Here is a 14,919-nt window from a genome sequence, read left to right as displayed (position 1 = left end):
CCAGCAGCCCACCTCAGTTTAGCCCGCCTCCCTGCCCCCTGCCCCTTGCCCCCTGCCATTTATAGCAAGTGCCATCGTCCCTCCAATGTCCAGCAGTGTGGTCCCCACCTCTCCCTGGGACCTCACCAGAAAGTGACCTGGATGTTTATCCTACCACCGACATCCTCTTAAGGGCAATCTAGGCCTTTTTTTTATCATGTACCTTAGAATTCTTCGAGCCCCCATGCATTACTCAATTTCAAAACGACTCCTACATTTTAGGTAATTACCACAGCAGGACCCTACTTCTTGGCCTTAAAATATATTAGTTCCACGAGGAGCTGCTGTAACAAATGACCACAAAGTGTTGCTTAAAGAGCAGAAACTTACTGTCTCATTGTTATGGCTACTGTCTCACTGGCACAAGTGAGTGCCAAACCGAGACGTTCCCAGGGCCATACTTGCCATGAAGTCTCTGGGGAAGGATCCTTCTTTGCTGCTTCTTAGCTTCTGGTAATGGCTGGCCTGCTTTGTTCTTTGCCTTCTAGGTGCTTCACTCCAATCTCTGCCTCTTTTGTCACATGGTGTTCTCTGTGTGTATCTGTGTGTAAACTTCCCTCACTCTCAATGAAACGATTCCAGGCATTGGAGTAGGACTCAACCTTAACTTCATGACATGACATCACAGAGAGCGTGTTCCAAAGAAGGTCACATTCTCAGGTACCAGGGGTTAGCACTTCTTTAGGAGGACACAATTCAATCCAGGATGGATGGTAAGAGAGGGACAGTGTGTGCAGTGTGAGGGTACAGTACCCCTGATCTCTTCCTCTCCAGTCCTCGTTGCAGTTACCAGGTTAACCCATTGGGATAGTTTTCTTAGGTCTCTGCTTCTTGGAAATCTTCTACTGCCTAGGGCTTAGAATCCACATTCCTTGGCCTGGTATTCAACAGTCATTATAATCAGTCTCAACTCCTCTTCCAAGAATGAGATTTTTCTAGATATCATTGTTCCCATTAATATCCATTTTATACTTTTGTAAGGAACGAAGGTGATAATGATATGGAGGTCAGTGCCTGGGACACAGTAGGCCCCCAGTAAAGGCTGGTAATGATTCCTGCACTCCAAATTGTTAGCTGTTCTCTGTCTGTGTCCAGTGTTATTTCCATCTCCAAGGCTTGGATCATGCTATTTCTCCCTCTCTTTCTTATCTGAGTGCAGTTTTGAAAAAAAGCAAAATCATGCTTCTTGGGCAAGTATAAACACATGAAAGATTTTGCTCAACTCATGGCGTGACTAGAGAACCAGTATGATAGTATAATTGGATCAAAGTTCCTTTGGGTGGCTCAATCAGTTAAGCGTCTGACTCTTGATCTCAGCTCAGGTCTTGACCTTAGGGTCTTGAGTTTGGGCTCCATGCTGGGTGTGAAACCGAGTTAAAAACAAACAAATAAGCAAAGAATAAAACAAAAAACACAAACAAACAGAAACACAAACTTCATTTGAAATCAAGGGTTGATGTGTTCAAGAGAGTAGTAAAATGTGATTTTTGAGTTCTATATTCCACCAGACAGAAAATTCGCGGAGTGTCTCCAAGGCAGAGATGTCCAAAAATCCTCTCTGTCCTTAAAGTGTTGTAAAATATCACAGTGGATCATCAAGCAGAGCACCACAGAGAACAATAGAACACTCCAGTAATCTCTCTTGCCTATTTCTAAATTTTTTTTGATTTTTTTTGTTTTTTTTGTATTTATTTTTTTATTTTTTTTTCAATATATGAAGTTTACTGTCAAATTGGTTTCCATACAACACACAGTGCTCATTAAATTTTGGATCATTTTCATAACATTCTCTACTTTGTGATCATAAACAGTCTTCAACAAGTATTGTTGATCCTAGAAGATTGTTTTTACTATGCATGGCCTGATTATTTATACAGATGCAGCAAGAATCTTAATTAACGAGAAAAGCCTCCTTGAGTTTGCTCGGGAAATCTAGAGCCTCATCATATTAAGCAACTATCAATTCCAAAGGATAAACTTCTTTTGGAAATTTTCAAAATGAGTTTTGAATCAGACTTTTCAAAACCCCTGCCATTCTTCTATCCTAGGAGTAGGAAACCAACGTCCAAACACTTGCTCCAGTAAACTTTGCATGCTGTACCCATAAATCTCAGTGAATTTCCCTCTTCCTGAGGTCTCCAAAATTTGCCTGGATTTCTGGATTACCTGGGAGTGGACTTCCTTTCTCTCAGAGATTGGGATCCTGGAAGCCAGACATCATATTAGTTTTCTTATGAAGGTTTTGGAGACATTAGCTCCACATGTAACACCAACAATTGCTCCTTAGCAGTGGTCTGGTGGTCTTTGATCAAACAACAGACACTCTCAGAGATCACACTGTACATATGGCCTTGCTGCAGAATCGTTTTTTCCAATGGTATCTTTGTAAACCAGAGGACAGATTTTTATTAAACCCATGCAAATGGTTCTATCATCATGAAAGTGAATGAAACTCAGTAGAAGCATTTGTTTCTCAATTTTGAGGGTAGGTGAAGATGAGGTAATGTTTAAAGATGGTTGTTGTGGGTTTACAAATACGCAGTCTACTAATTCATTTAAGGAGAAAGAAATAAGGTTTCCACCCATAGCCATACAAGTAGAACATCAAACAGAATACCATCAATATTCCAAACAAATAACCATAATGGCACATCTTGAATCTGTTCACTCAGTCCTATGTCAATATTTCTCACTCTGCTGGATCTTGAGTCAGTCGTCTGATTTCATGAGGTACATATGCTTCCAGACTGAGAGTCCCAATAGTCCTGGCTTCTCTCACTGGCACAGTCTGAGCATTGAGTCAGTGCTGCCATCTTGGAAACCTGCTCTGAAGAGTCTCTTTGAGGCAACAGTAGTTCAGAGCACATCCTACAGTTTTTCCCCTGAAGCTCCAAGACTGTGACCCTCTGGTGAAGACACAAATTCTGAGTGGTCACTTTTGGCAGATCTTCGGAGAAGCCTTAGGAGGAAGCAGAGACCTGTTTGAGAACAGGACTGAATGGTTGTGGTTCATAACCGAATATAACATCGTGGAAGACAGTAAAAGCCCCTTTGGGGGGCATGGTCCTTATTTCATGAGGGTTTGGTCAATGTTTCCTTTGAGGGATTCAGCCCCAAGTGCACTGTCACACCTAACACCTATATCTCTTTTGTGACACGGCTGCCATTATCCTGCAAGAGGCAGCTCTTCTTGCACATCCGTGGAGCCAGAAGGCAATTTCATTGAAGACATGTGAGTGCAGGGGTATAGATAATCCAGATCCCTTATCCTGGTAGACAGGCTGTGGAGGTGCTGAGTCTTCCTTTTCATGCAGTGCCCTTTGGGAGTGGAGTGAGTGGGGAGAAACCAGGAAACCTTGAGTGATATCCACTTAAAAGAGATTGTTACAAAGTAGAAGTGACTAGTTTTATTTGGCACCAAGAGAGAAGGCTCCAGAATCCCTAACCCCCAACATGATGGTATTTGGGGATAAGGTAAGTGGGTTTCCATGAGTTCATGAATCTGGGGTCCTCTTGATGGGATTAGTGCCCTTGTAAGAAGAGATAGCAGAGAGTTGCTTCCTCACTCCATCATGTATGCACACGGTGAGACAGTGCCATTTGTAAATCAGGAAGTGAGCCTTTCCCAGGGAAACAAGTTGGCTGGCACATTGGGCTTGGGTTGCCCAGTCTCCAGAACTGTGAGAGATTAATTCCTGTTGTTCCTGCTCCCAGGCTGTGGTATTATGGTTGTGCAAGCTGATTAAGACAGCATCTCTGATGTGGAGGTGAGCCTTAGAAGGGTAATCTATGAGACTAGCATAGAGGGTTCTATTAGTTCTTCTAACTAATACCTATTGATCCCTATGGTTTGAGTACCACTTCATGTGTACAAATTTATCTGGTTTCACAATGACTGTCTGAAGTAAGTATTCCATTTTAAAGATTAGGGAAGTGAGTTGCAGAGAGGTTAACTCACCCAAATATGGCAGGCTGAATGGTGGCCCCCGGAAGATGGCCTCACTCTAATCTCCAGAGCCTGTGAATGTTACCTTATTCCATAAGCATCTTTGCAGGTGTCATTAAGTTAATGACTTTGAGATGGGGAGATTATTCCGGATTATCTGGGTGGGCCCCAGATGTAATCAGAAAGGTCCTTCTAAGGAGAGGCGAGAAGGCAATGTGATGAAGGCAGCAGAGATTGGTGTGATGTGACCACAAGACCAGGACAGCTGGCAGCTTCTAGAAGATGTAAGAGGCAAGGGATGGATTCCTCCTGGAGCCTCCAGAAAGAATCAGCTCTGCAGGACCTTGATTTTATCTCCATAAGACTAATTCCATGCTCTTGTCCTCCATAACTGCAGAAGGTGAAGTTTATATTGTTTTAAGCTACTAATGTTTTGGGAATTTGTTATGGAGGCAATAGGAAATGGATCCACCAAGGTTCCAAAGATGATATGTAGAAGAAACAGGACAATGAGGGAACGATTCTTTTAAACTATTGTTATTATTTCTGCACTATTTTAATAAGTTGAGCTTTGAGATTATCTAGATCTGAGCAGCAGAAAACACCCTGAGCCCCACAAGAAGACTCCTATAGAATTCAAAGAATGTCTCTTAATGACCCCACACCTTTTGAAAATTCATTATATCCACATTTCTGTGTGTGTGTGAAATGGAAAGGATCAAAGGAAAACATAAAAAAGGAAGCTGTGGCTTTGTCCACATTTATCTCTCTGCTTCTGACTATGTGGAAGGAGCAAAATCCTGGGTGGAAAGTTGTGTTTCCGGGGTTGCAGGAGGAGACAAGCGGTGGAGAGGCCTGTGGCTCACAGCATAGGTGCAAGTGGAAGGAAGCCCTCAATGATCAGGAGCATGGCTAAGTGAACAATACAGATATGGGGCTACACTGGTTCTATCCAGAATCTTGTAGAAGGAGATCACTCCTAACTTAGGGCTCAGGATGGGACTGATGGGGGCCACATGCTCCTTTTTGACCAATGATCACAAGGCTGTTACCATTTGAGACCCGCATCTGATTTCTTGTGGCATCCATGCATTCTGTGTCAACTAGTCTCCTGTTCCCTCTAGGGAACTTAACAGCGTACCTGAGCATAATACCTGGAGAAGCAATTAGCTGACCATGAAAACACCCAAGGACAAGTTTCACTCAAGGAATATGTAGCTTGAAATGAAACTAGGAAATGGTAGAGATATTTTGAGCAGGAAATATGATTCTAGCTCTCCTCTAGACTTTTATGTATGCAGCCTCACCAAGACCAAATTCATGGGTATGTGTCCTGTGCCATTGCACAGGGCCCTGTACTTAGAAGGATTTACTGTTCTATTGATGTCATGTTGAAATTCTTAATTTTTTTTGTTTGTTTTTGACAAAGGGCCTGGCATATTCCTTTTGTGCCAGACTTAGCAAATTACATAGCTGGTCCCGGTCTGTGTCTTTATTGCAAGTTGGAAAACAGTTACCTGGGGCCCTCCAAGTCATTGGCACCAATAACTGGTCTAATGATATGGACCAATAATATAGTATTAATACAACAATTTCCAAATCCAGCTGCTTCCCTCCATGGGTTGCCACCCCATTGTCCACTATTTCCTGCCACATTTAGTTCTCTTAGTACTCACCTTCAAGTGTGAACATCAAGTAATCCCATGTCTCAATGTAGTGAACAAAATATGTAATCAAAAACATTATAATTTTATGATGATGCAACAGACAATTGGAACAGCTGGTCAACCGTGAGAGGTTTGACCATCTGCCTATCATCTCAAAGTTTCCAGAGCAGGTTGGAATGGATGCACTGGCTAAATCTGGGGAAATCTACCTGTGCCTGGGTCTGGGGTAGAGGAAAGTAGGAAGGTTGTAGGGGAAAGTTTGATCTCCTCCCTGGGTGCATCTTTTGTTGTCAGGTCATGCATATTTTGGGGCTTGAAAGAACCATATGAAGAAAACTAGAGAAGGTGTATGGTCATTGGAAGACTTTTTCCAGGCCACATCTTCCTTTTTTTTCTCTTGGCTGCCAGTGGTTTAGACTCTTGGCTTTGTACCTGAAGGCTGGTAAATTTTTAATGAGTAACTTGAGACCTTCATGAAAGACTATCATGAACACCCATATGATACAATCACTGGGAAGTATCTCAGGCTCTAAAGTTGGACACATCTAACCATGTATTTGAGTTTCTTCTTCCTAGAATCACCCCAGAGTCTCCCACTCCATGCAGGGAAGATGATCCAACACCATGCCTGGCTCTGTGTGCATGATTTGGGTCACTTAATAAGGGCCTTTGGGACCCACCACTATAACCCCAAACAACAAATATAGGTTTGGAAAATTTGGTGTGAGAGCAGGCACATGGAGAAAAAGCTTACACCTTGGTAAAACTAAAGCACTCCTCCAATTATAGGGCAATATTTCTGTCTCTTTAAAGACGAATAGTTCCTTCACTAGCTCCACCCAATCTGAGCTTCCTGTCTCAGAGGTTTAAAGGGTGCAAACACTTTTTCCTCTCAGTTAAGCAAAAGCACCAGCTCAAACAGCTTCTTTGGAGAACACTGGGGAACTCATCAGCTCATTGGAAAGAAGGTGAGCCTGGCCTAGGGCAATAGAGCCAGGAGGGGCAGCAGGACACAGGGCTGTGCATAGGTGTGGGTCCTGGTCTGAGAGGGGACCAAGTACCGTGCCAGCAGCCCAGCAAACAGGATGCTGCCACAGGGGTCCCGGGGGAGGAAGAGTGGGAGTAAGGAGATTCAGTGGCCCATGTCCACACATCTCCTATTTAGCAGGACAAACTTGCTGAACAGCGTATCTTCCATCAGTTGTTGTCATGACAGAGTGAGTGCTGCCTGACACCCCATCCATTTCCCTTAGTGGGAAACTAGTGTCCTCAAGGCAGGTCTTTAGATCTGGAAGGCAATTTAGAGACCAGTCTGTCCGAATCCCTCTTTTTCCTGAAAGAAAATCTGAATCCCAGATGGTGTGCGTGTGGTTTTATTAAATTCCCCGGGATACCCAGGTCACAAATGGCACAGGAAGCCTAGAATTCAGCTGGCTGTGTCCGTTCCAAATGTAGCAGAGAAATGGTGTGATCTACAGTGTAACAGAGGAGGTAAGGAAGGGGTGCCATGGGGGAGAGAATGAGCTATTCTATGGAAAACAAATGTGTGTGAAGCCCTTTGGTTACCTTCCTTAATTCCAGGGTTGCTACCAGTTCATGTTTCTGGACAGAGAGTGATCTACCTCCCCTGGCCTCCCATGATCTATTTATGATCCAATGTAAACAGAATTGTAGAATCAAGGGCCTGAGAAGGAACCAAGAAGAGACCAGAGCATGCAAGGATTATGCATGAGTGTAGGGTCAGACATACTTTGCATTGGATCCCTTCTCTGCCCAAAGCCCATTAGCGCAGTGACCTTGGGCAACTTTCTCAGCATTCCTGAGCCACATCTATTTCCTTATTTAAAAAATTAGAGTGGGGGCGCCTATCTGGCTCAGTGGGAAGAACATGGGACTCTTGATCTCAGGGTTGTGAGTTCGAGCCCCACGCTGGGTGTAGAGATTAAATTAATTAATTAATTAATTAATACACTTCAAACATTAGTATACTAAAAATTACTAGAATACTAAAAATTTTATCACTTCATCAGTAAATATTTACATATGTATATCTGGGAGATAAAGGTCATTAAAACATACCATGATCAGACTTCAAAAAGCAATTAGAAGTTTTAAACAATTACCAGGTGTATTCCAATCCCCAGATTGTCTCATAGATTTTAAAATCAAATCAGGGGCGCCTGTGTGGCTCAGTCGGTTGAGTGTCCGACTTGGGCTCAGGTCATGATCTCACAGCTCGTGAGTTCGAGCCCCGCATCAGTCTCTGTGCTGACAGCTCAGAGCCTGGAGCCTGCTTCTGCTTCTGTGTCTCCCTCTCTCTCTGCCCTTAACCTACTCACATTTTGTCTCCGTATCTCTGAAAAATAAATAAACATTAAAAAATTTTTTTAAAAATAAAATTAAAATCAGCTCCAAATACAGTTCATAAATTGCGATTCTTTCATATCTCTTAATGTTTATTTGATAAATAAGTTTTCACCTTCCTGTTTCTTTTTGTAAAATGTTTCTGTTTAAGAAACGGTTGGTCCTTTGTCCAAGAGAATTGGACAGTGTACATTTTGCTCATTAAATCCTCAAGCTGTCATATGACATGTTCTTCTAGTTTCCATGTTTTGTATAAATTTAAATTTAAGGAGAGGCTTGATCAGACTAAGATTTGCCTGGTTAGTTGGGTGGCAATATTTCATAGGTGCAGTTGTAAACTTCCACCAGAAGGCACCTTATATATTCTTCTGTCTCTTTCTGTAATGTAGCAGACAGTAATGATAGCCTAGAGTAACTTTGTTTCATTAACGGTCGCAAATTATAATATTATAATTCTATTAATCTTTCTTCATTGATTGGATGGCATAATCCTATAAAAAGAAACTTCCCCTGAATCATACTTTCATTTCATAAGGTGTAGTTAATAAGACAAAAGGAATGCTTGATTCTTTTTTGTCCATGTTCAGACTGATGACATCATTTCCTAGCATACCCCAAAGAGAACAGTTCACTTCTTTTGCGATGATGGTATTGATATGAATTCATGAACTTCAACATATTTGATGAATTTCAATCCATTGAAATTATCATTCTCATTGATACTCAAATTACCTCATCTCTGTCCAGTCAGCCTCTTCACGTTGGTTCTCTAGTCATTTCGGTAAGTTCCAAATATTTTTTTTTGAAAGTGATCTCTGCACCCAATGTGGGGCTAGAACTCATGAACGTGGGATCAAGAGATGCATGCTGTATTGACAGAGCTAGCCAGGTGTCCCACGGTCTGAGTAGTTTTTGATAGCATCCTCACTTATTAGTGTGACTAGGGTAGTCTAGGATCCACTTGCACATTTCTTGGCCCAGAAATGGAATCGGTACCTTCTCCTAAGAGTCCTAAAGTTTTTGGTGGGAAATGGCATTTGAAGGGCACAGTATGGGCGCTAAGGGTGTTCATTGCCACTGGGCTTGTCCTTGGGCTTCAAAACTACACATGTGCACAAAAGCTAAGAATAGGACAGGATTCCTGAAAACAATTTAAGATTTTCTTGACGTTTTTCCCCCCTATTTGGCCTTACACTATATCCCATTAGGACAATAGCCAATGAAGCAACTGCATTTTCAAGTTTCTTGGACCAATTCTTTGTGTGGTTTGTCTATTACACCAAATACTATGTATTGCATTTGCTTTTGATTTTTACTAGTTATCTGAAAATATAGTTTTTGTTTATAATTATGTAAGCTATTTACAGATGTTCTCACTATCTGCAAGCAGAACGTTCCTATGAAATCTATTATGAAACAAAATGACATAAAGGAGAGAAGCAATTACCATGAATGTACATGGAAAAAGGGTGTGCATTTCCAGATCTCCCCCAAATAACCTCCCTTATGTGTTTCTGATACTTTTAGACACAACTTGTTAACAGATGCACAAATTCAAATTGAGAGAAAGTCCACGTGCTCATCTGGCTCACAGCTCTGGTGGCTGGATGGTGAACCCCTGTGTGAGGTTCCCGGGGAAGGTGATTGGCAGTTGGCGTGGACAACGGCCCACTTGGCCTCTCTATTAGCTCAACTGGCTGTGAAACAAACGCGGAACGCTGTATTCATGTTCAGCTTTTTTTTTGTACAAATGAAAAATCCTCTTTGAATTTATGTCAGCCCGCAACAGCAGGTGCACATGTAGGTCTTTCATAAAGGAAAAGAGCTGTGATTCGAACTCTCAAAAAGAAGGAAGCACATGCTTTCAAGACAAATCTATGAAATCGAAGTATATTCAAAGTAGTTTCCAGCTTCTACCCTGTCCCCTGCCTTATTCCTCCCATCCCTCTGTCAGTAACTTCTTTGGTGACGGTTCAGATGATCTGCCATTGCTTTTTCATGTGCATGAAATATATGTTGTATTTTGTACCTACAGTTCACGTTCCTCCCCATTAGAGAAATGACAGTAAACTAAATATTATTTTCTTCACTTTGCCTTTTTTTTTTTTTTACTTAATGAAATATGCTGGAGATCTCTCCATCCCAGCATAGAGAGGTATTTCTTAATCCTTTCTACAGTTGGATAGTACATCTCTGTGTGTATGTACCTTGGTTTGTTCCATCAGACCCCAATTACTGGGCATTTGGTAGATTTTTGGTCTTTAATTATTACAAAGTGACGCAGAGAATAAACATATGCTTAATCTTTTCTTGTGTTTTTGTCAGTGTAGCTCTGGGATATAAGGAAGGGGAACTTCTTCCTCTACCCTTCGAAGTCTTCCAGCTGCACTAAGAATTGCATTCACTTGAGGCAGGTTAATAAGAGAAAAAAAAGCAGTGTGCACAGATGCTCAGCAATGAAACTAAGACCAAAAGAAATGACCAAGGCAGGCAGTTTTTATACTTTTTAGGCAAAGAGACTATGGATCTGTGAGGGATTGACAAAACAAGGGAAACTTAACTTTGGGAGCATCTGTTAGGCAGGAATTCTAAAGAGACTTTGGGCTGGGGTAGTAAATTAGTAGAAAGTAGTGGGCTGTTTATACACTCTTTTTGGCTCTAAATCTCCCATCCCTGATCATAAGGGTGTCTCTTTACCTCCTGGGACAGGATGGGCACCTTTCACATGGGAGATTTGTTTCCTGCTTGCAGGGGGACAGAAGAGGGTCTTAGTAATCTTTCCACACAGGCTGTATCTTAAGGTGCTTTTATATGAAATAGTAAGGCAAAGTTGCACGTTTACGGGTGACCTGCCCTTGTCCACTACAAGCATAAATCCTAAAATTGGGACTCACAATCCAAGAATAAATGTATATGTAATTTGTGTGATATTCCTAATTTCTCCCCTGTAGGTTTTAGACTGTTTTTCTATTCTCATTAGCCATGAAGAAGAGAACCTGTTTCCTCTAAAATTTACCGACTGATTATAGCAGCAAATCTTTGGACTTTTGCCAAATCTGTAAGTGGAGAAATAGTATCTCAGTGTAATTTAATTTGTTATATTTAGTTTGTTTCTTTTCCTATGTTGGATTTATTTTTCTCTACTTTAAGTGAGTGTGCATATATTTTTACATAGTTGAGGAGCATTGATATTTCTTTTTTTTCTTTGAACTGTTTATTCATATGTCTTGCTCCATTTTCTATCGAGCTATTGGACATTTGTCTCTCTACTTTTAGGTATTCTTTGTATAAGAGGAGAATTAACCCCTTTTTTAAAAAAAATTTTTAATATTTATTTATTTTTGAGACAGAGAGAGACAGAGCATGAATGGGGGAGGGGCAGAGAGAGAGGGAGACACAGAATCGGAAGCAGGCTCCAGGCTCTGAGCCATCAGCCCAGAGCCTGACGCGGGGCTGGAACTCACGAACCATGAGATCGTGACCTGAGCGGAAGTCGGACGCTCAACCGACTGAGCCACCCAGGCATCCTGAATTAACCCTTTTTGATATAGTCTGACATTCGTATTTTAATTGTCCATGGTGTTTGTTGTCTCCCGTTGTCTTTTAGATATTTATATAGTCAGATGTATGAATCCTTTTCCTTACAATCTTTCAAATCTTAAAGTAGTTGCCCTGCCCCTAGATTACAAGGATTTGTCTGAGTTTCTTCTAGTATTTATGTGGATTGATTTTTAGTGTTTATATTTCTAATATATTTAGCATGTGAATGGCATGAAGATTGGGTGCAGTTTTGTCTTTTTCTGTGTGGTTTGTAGTTATCCCAATGCTGGTTATTAGTCCATCTGTCTCCCCATTGCTGTGAGATGTTGCCTTACGGCAGATAAATGTAATGTAATACAATTGAACTGGATACTCATGAATATAGTCGACCAATTTGGTCTATTTCTGAATTGTCTGTTTTTGTTTTCCATTCTGTCTCTGTTTACACACACGTCCTACTGCCTTAATTATAGGGGCTAAAATATTTTACTATCTGGTAGAGCTGGCCCTCCCTCATCGTTCTTCGGTTTTTTGACTCTACAGGCTAATTTTCTTTCTTCATTCATCCAAATGAAATTTATAGTCAACTATTTTAGCTGCAGAGAAAAAAATGGTGACAAATTTTTTAAAATTTATATTTTTATAAAATCACATTAAAGAAGTATCTATTAAAACAGTGTGGAATTTGGGGAAATGTCTGTTCTGCATCAAGGTATTTTTCTTCTTAAATCTACTAAAGGGGATGTATTGTAGCAATCCATTTTCTCATATTGAACCACCCTACTATTTCTGAAATAAATCACCTTTAATTGTGGGGTATTAGTTTTTAGTGTCTGACAACTTATTTGGGATTTTGGCATTAGTATTCACAAATGAGACATGTCTGTAGCTTTATTTATTGGTGAAATCTTTGTTAGCCTTTGGGATAAATATCATACTTATGTCATAGAAAGAACTGGAAAGATTTCCTTCTGTTTTAAGTCATCAGGAATAGTTTAAGAAAGGTTTAAGTGAGATCCCCATGAAACCATCTGCACCTGGTACTCTTTTGTAGGGGAGCTCTTTAACTACTGTATTGTTTCTTCCATGGTGATTGAATTGTTTCATCTTTTTGTCTTTATGGGACCAACATGGGTAGTACACTACTGCAGGTTTTCATGGAGAAACACAAAAGAGATAAGAGGAAGGTGATGGCTTCCACTTACCTTCGTTGACTCTTTTTCTTCTCCTTCTCTTTTTTACACCCTACAGCCACTGGTAGTGACATGGCACACCCTCAGGACAACACTCTGAGGATTGTGTTGGTGGGGAAAAGTGGAAGTGGGAAGAGTGCAACGGCAAACACCATCCTGGGGAGTAGAGTCTTTGACTCTAGAGTTGCTCCCCGTGCTGTCACCACCAAGTGTCAAAAAGCATCCAAGGAATGGAAGGGGAGGAAACTTGTTGTTGTTGACACCCCAGGGCTCTTTGACACCAGGGAGACCCTGGATACCACATGCAGGGAAATCAGCCAGTGTGTCCTCTATTCCTGCCCTGGGCCCCACGCCATCATCTTGGTCCTCCAGGTGGGCCTCTACAGGGAAGAAGAGCAGAAGACCGTGGCATTGATCAAGGCTGTCTTTGGGAAGCCAGCCTTGAAGCACATGATCGTGTTGTTCACTCGCAAAGATCACTTGGAGGAGAAGAGCCTGAGTGACTTCTTGGCAGATTCAGATGTGAAGCTAAGAAACATCATCAGCGAGTGTGGGAACCGCTACTGTGCCTTCAACAACAGAGCCTCAGAGGCGGAGAAGGAAGCTCAGGTGCAGGAGCTGGTGGAGCTGATAGAGGAGATGGTGCAGAGCAACGGAGGGGCTTACTTTACCGATGCCATTTACAAGGACACAGAGAAGAGGCTGAGGCAACTGAAAGAAGACCTGAAGAAGATCTACACCGATCAATTAAATAATGAAATTAAACTAGTAGAAAAGGAATATGCTGATAAATCACAGGAAGAACGGGAGAAAAAAATAAAATGGCTAAAGATGAAGTATGCTGAACAAATAAAAAATATCGAGGAAGAAGCTAAGACAGGATTATTTAGAGATGGCTCAAATGGGATTATGAGCATGCTTTCAAAAATATGGGATATGTTGTGGTAGTAAAGACCATTTCGTTTTTTCTTCTGAATTTACGATGATTTGCGATAGTGGTAGATTGTAGTTTCCATAGACAGCTGTGACAGTAGCTTCTACTTATTCTTCCTATAACCTGACCCTGTTACTCCTGTCACTGAGTTGCGGGGCCTGTGTCCTCTACCTTGGAACTGGGCAGATCTGGGACCGTTTCAATTAATAGCAGATGGTTGAAGCAACACCTTGTGACTCTAAGGTTACATATGGGCAATGCTTCCTTGCCCTGTTGGGGTTCTTGCCCTTGGAACTTGACTGTCATGTTGTGAGAAAGCCCAGGCTGCCTATTGAGAGGCTCCCATGCAGAGGGCCTGAAGTCACTGGCCCACTTCCCAGCTCACCTTTCATTTGTGATTCAGACCAACTTGCCTGCCATGCAAGTGAGGCAACACAGAAGCGGGCCCTCCGGCTGCCCCGCCATCTCAGGCGAAGTTGCAGAAAGCAAAGATGATCCATTCCTGCTGAGTCCTGCCCAAATTGCAGCTTTATGAGAACAAATAAATGATGGTTTTTGTTTTTAACCACTGAGCTTCAGAATGGTTTGTTATGCAGCGAGAACTAACCAGAATGAAGCGTCTTCCCAGCTCTCAGTCCCCACTGCCTCCCCTTCCCACCTGTCCCTCTTCACACAAAGTTGGCATAATCAGGCAATGGCATATAGAGTTCAAAGACTCAGGAAAATTCAAATCAGAAATCCTGCACATGTTAAGTGTCTGAACCACTGGTCACATTTGTCGTTGCACAGCATGGCCACATGTACTATGTTAGGGAGGTATTGGGTTTCTCTGGAAAGATTGTTCTGTGGTTCATGGAGATCTGAAAGTCACAGGATTCTCTTATTGTGTTTCTCTCACTTCTTTTTTAGGGACCATCGTAACTTAAAATGTCTCCAATTGTATCTGAAAAATCCCATCTGGGCCACATAGTTTTCATTTGCCTCTGCAGAATCACACTTCACCCTAGCTCTTTGCCCCCTGAGGCAGATCTATTTGCAGTACATCGGTGGGATCTCTTGCTCTCTGACTTCTGCCTGGCTGGCCAATGGGAAGTCCAAGTCAGAGGCCCTGTGGAAGTAGAAAAGCAAGGCTGGGGTATCCATTCTCCCACCTCTATCTCTGCAGGGCCATCTCTGACTAAGTGCAACCCTACGCCAAAGGTCACAGCTCCTGCCTTGGTGGCCTTGTACCCAACT

The 14,919-nt window shown here is 41.9% G+C and overlaps 1 protein-coding gene across 4 annotated transcripts; it reads left to right on the top strand.

Moving 5' to 3' along the window:
- Positions 1-681: 681 nt before the first annotated feature.
- Positions 682-14,248, top strand: LOC123607105 (GTPase IMAP family member 7-like). 4 transcript variants are annotated; one of them, XM_045496141.1, is made up of 3 exons: positions 6,504-6,620; positions 10,975-11,074; positions 12,808-14,248. In XM_045496141.1, the coding sequence occupies exon 3, from the start codon at positions 12,822-12,824 to the stop codon at positions 13,695-13,697; it is 876 nt and encodes a 291-aa protein (XP_045352097.1). In that variant the 5' UTR covers positions 6,504-6,620; positions 10,975-11,074; positions 12,808-12,821; the 3' UTR covers positions 13,698-14,248. The 4 variants fall into 4 exon arrangements, with proteins under 4 accessions (XP_045352098.1, XP_045352095.1, XP_045352097.1 ...); XM_045496140.1 differs by having other exon boundaries at positions 6,505-6,620; positions 10,968-11,074; XM_045496142.1 differs by lacking the exons at positions 6,504-6,620; positions 10,975-11,074 and adding an exon at positions 682-686.
- The last annotated feature ends 671 nt before the right edge of the window (positions 14,249-14,919 follow it).

Source organism: Leopardus geoffroyi, chromosome A2 (assembly GCF_018350155.1).
Source record: "Leopardus geoffroyi isolate Oge1 chromosome A2, O.geoffroyi_Oge1_pat1.0, whole genome shotgun sequence".
Taxonomy (NCBI): domain Eukaryota; kingdom Metazoa; phylum Chordata; class Mammalia; order Carnivora; family Felidae; genus Leopardus; species Leopardus geoffroyi.
The sequence above is the reverse complement of the archived record's forward strand: the minus strand, read 5'-3'. Positions and strand labels throughout refer to the sequence as shown.

What these genes read in the sequence shown, in the direction of transcription:
- LOC123607105 (XM_045496142.1), top strand. Translation starts at nt 12,822, where the DNA reads ATGGCACACCCTCAGGACAACACTCTGAGGATTGTGTTGGTGGGGAAA.